Consider the following 3923-nt stretch of genomic DNA (forward strand, 5'->3'; position numbering starts at 1 on the left):
CAAGTGTGGCAGCGGTAGTGAGGTTGGCCCAGGATCGAACATTGTTTTGTTCTGCTGTGCATGGGGTTGCTATGAGTCGTTTCCGACTCGATGGCACCTGACAACAACAACAACAAAGTGCTGTAGGATAATTACTGGACTATGAAGTTGGTTTAAACCACTAGATCGGGGCTCAGAATCACCAGCCACTTCTCAGAAACCCTATACAGGATCACTGTGGGTCGGAACCGACTCGATGACACTTAACAACAGCAGCAGCAGTTCTTTTTGGAGGGTGTTGTCCACAGATACTATGTTATCACATAGCCCTAGGATCATAAATTCCTTATTTTTTTCCCCTAGCACTTTGTTGTTGTTAAGTGCTGTTGAGTCTGTTCCTACTCATAGTGACCCTGTACAGGGTTTCCAAGAAGCAACTGGTGATTTTGAATCACCGACCTTGTAATTCAAACTGACCTTCCAGCCCAGTGCTTTATCCTACAGCACCACACCAGGACTCTGCTTTAGCACTTAGACTTTACTTTTTTGAGTTTGGCTATGCTTGTAGACTTTTGGGGAGCCCTGGTAACAGAGGATTATGAGTTGAACTGCAAACCACAAGGTCAAAAGTTCAAATCTACCAGTTGCTCCACAGGAGGAAGATGAGGTTTTCTGTTCCTGTATGGATTTACTGTATAGTTCCATATTCAGGTAACTATGACTCCACTGTACAAAACCACCACCCCCACAACATCTCACTGAGCAGTTTTGTGTGTTTGATAGAGTACTCAGCGGTGGGAGGAAGCTATGTTACTTTAGTCCACTTTGCTGTCCTCTGTGAATCTTTTCAGGTGTCTTTTAGCTGACAAACTGGTATAGGCTCAAAATAGGTTTGAGAGGTAAAAAATGAGTGGTAAAGAGAACCATAAAAGTCAGAAATATACCCAATTAAAAAATGGGCACAGGACATGAACAGACACTTCACCAAAGAGGCAATCCAGTCAGCCAACAAACATATGAAGAAATATTCATGATCACTAGCCATTGGTGTTGTTGTTGTGAAGTGCCATAGAGTTGGTTCTGACCCATAACGACCCTGTATAGGGTTTCCGAGGAACAGCTGGTGAGCTTGAACTGCTGACCTTGCAGTTCAAATGGCTTTGTAGTCTGGTGCATTAACCCACAGCGCCACACCAGGACTCACCAGGAATAACCAATAGAGAGATGCAAATAACAACAATGCGATATCATCTCACACCAGCAATAACAGCAAAGATAAAAAATCGAGGACAGTAAATGCTGGCGAAGATGCTGAGAGACTGGGATGCTCCTGCATTGCTAGTGGGATTGCAAAATGGTCCAACCTCTCTGGAAAGCAATATGATGCTTCCTCAGAAGGTTGAAAATGGAAATACCTTATGTTCTAGAAATTCCTCTACTTGGTATTTACCCACAAGAAATATGAGCCATAACACAAGTAGATATATGCACAACAATGCTCATAGCAGCACTATTTACAATAGCGAAAAGATGGAGACAGCCAAAGTGCCCATCAACTGAAGAATGGATAAACAAACTGTGGTACATATACATAATGGAATATTATGCTACCTTGAAGAAGAACAAGGAAGCTGCAAGCCACCGCATAACATGGATGAAACTTGAGGACATTATGTTGAGTGAAATTAGTCAAAAAAGGAGAAATACTGTATAGGAGGCAGAGACAATGATGTGGAGAGATGGAGCAGCTGGGGATTTTAGACCCAGAGAGGGAGAGGGGCTGTGTGTGATGACTGGGAGGCAGGCTTACAGGTATACCCTTTGGTTGGTTGATGATATATGGAGGAGATTGTTACCATGGCAATAAAATGATACACGATAGGACGAATGTAAAGCTAATGTTCTCCCATGTAAACTATCACATAATTCACAATAAAACATTAAAAAAAAAGTCGGAAATATAGAACATTTGAGCCCAGGGAATCGGGACATGGTAGATACAAGTAGTGTTAGTACTCTAAAGCCTACAGGTGGTACTGAATTGAAAGTAATTGAAGAAGGTGCCCCTTTCTGGTGGTAGATAACACTATAAACAAGGTCTAGTACTGCTATTCTTATTGATGAAGGTCAAAGGCCACAGCCTCTGGTATGGGTTGCGCCTAAATGTAAAGTAAACAAAAATCCTCATAACTGGACCAATAATAACATCAAGATAAATGGAGAAAGGACTGAAGTTATCCAAGACTTCATTTTACTTTGATCCGCAATTAACTTTTGCGAAAGCAGCAACCAAGAAATCAAACAACATGATGCATTAGGCAATTCTGCTGCACAAGACCTCTTTAAAGTGTTGAAGAGCGAAGAAGTCAGTTTAAGGATTAAGGTATGCCTGACCCAAGGCATGGTATTTTCAGTTGCCTCATATGCATGTGAAAGTTGGACAATGAATAAGGAAGACCATGGAAGAATTGATGCATTTGAGTTATAGTGTTGGAGAGAATATTGACAGTGTCATGGACTGCTAGAAGAACAAACCAATCTGTGTCAGAATAAGTACAGCCAGATTGCTTCTTAGAAGCGAGGATGGTGAGACTTCGTCATACTTTGGATAACTTATCAGGAGGAACCAGTTACTGGAGAAGGATATCATGGTTGGTAAAGGGGAGAGTTGGAGAAAAAGAGGAAGATCCCCAATGAGATGGATTGGCACAGTGGTGGCAGCGATGGGCTCAGGTGTAGCGACGATGGTGAGGTAGGCCCAGGACCTGGCAGTGTTTTGTTCTATTGTGCATAGTTTCACTATGAATCGGTACCAACTTGATGGCACCTAACAGTAACAACTTTGTCCATGTTATCAGTAGGGATCAATCACTGGAGGAGGACATAATGCATGATAAAAGTAGAAGGCCAATGAAAAGAGGAAGACTTCCTCAAAAACATGGTTTGACACAGTGACAACAATAATGGGCTCAAACGTAACAATTGTGAGTGTGGTGCAGGATCTGGCAGTGTTTCCTTCTGTTTTTCATAGGGTTGCTATGTGTTGGAACCTACTCATTGGTACCTAACAACCAGTGGACTGCTATAGGAGCTGTGCTGGTGCTGTAGGATAAGCACAGGTCAACCACAAGGTTGATCTGCTAACCACAAGGTCAACAACTCAAACCCACCTGTCACTCCGCAGGAGAAAGATGGGGCTTTCTGGTCCTATAAAGATTTATGGTCTCAGACTTCCTATACAGGGTTGCTATGAGTTGGAATCGGCTTGATGGCTGTGAGTGAGTGAGTGAATGAGTGAGGACGGCTATGGGGTTAAACATTTGGCTTGTTTTTAAATCTAAAAGGGTCATTTTGTCCCAAGTTTTATTTCATGTAAAGTATATACTGCTAAAAATGGAAAGTAGCTTGTTTCTTGGAGTCATTCTTTTCTCAAATATGACTTTTCCGTTTTAGGTGTCTCTTGACAACATACTCTCAAGAATATGTTTCACCATATGCTTATCAGCCACTTGTGAGTATAAGAGGGCTGAAAAGCCATATTCTAATATTTATGTACTTAAAATAATTATTCACGTCTTAGTGTAAATAGTCAAAGGAACCCTGTCAGTGTAGTGGACTGTGATCTGGGCTACTAACCTCAAACTCAGAAGTTCAAAAGTACCAGTTCCGTAGGAAAAAGATGAGGCTTTCTGCTCTGGTAAAGATTTACAGCTTTGGAAACTCTATGCAAGGTCCCTGTGAGTTGGACCTGACTCCACAGCACATCACCACCAGTGTAAATGGTCAAAGGAACCCTGGTACCGTAGTGGATTATGAGCTGGGCTGCTACCCATAGGAGAAAGATGAGGCTTTTTGTTCCCCTAAAGGAGCTCTGGTAGCATAGTGGTTACGAATCGGGCTGCGAACCTTATAAGGTCAGCGGTTCGAAACTACCAGCCGCTCCA

At 42.3% G+C, this 3923-nt stretch overlaps 1 protein-coding gene across 1 annotated transcript in view; it reads left to right on the forward strand.

Moving 5' to 3' along the window:
* LOC102837380 (chromosome unknown open reading frame, human C9orf135) overlaps window positions 1-3923 on the forward strand; it is a 114699-nt gene that overhangs the window by 82074 nt on the left and 28702 nt on the right. The window contains exon 5 of the mRNA XM_006835001.1: window positions 3433-3490. Coding sequence (XP_006835064.1) covers window positions 3433-3490 — 58 coding nt within the window. The remainder of the gene's footprint in view (window positions 1-3432; window positions 3491-3923) is intronic.

This window comes from Chrysochloris asiatica, unplaced genomic scaffold (assembly GCF_000296735.1).
Source record: "Chrysochloris asiatica unplaced genomic scaffold, ChrAsi1.0 scaffold00014, whole genome shotgun sequence".
Lineage (NCBI taxonomy): Eukaryota > Metazoa > Chordata > Mammalia > Afrosoricida > Chrysochloridae > Chrysochloris > Chrysochloris asiatica.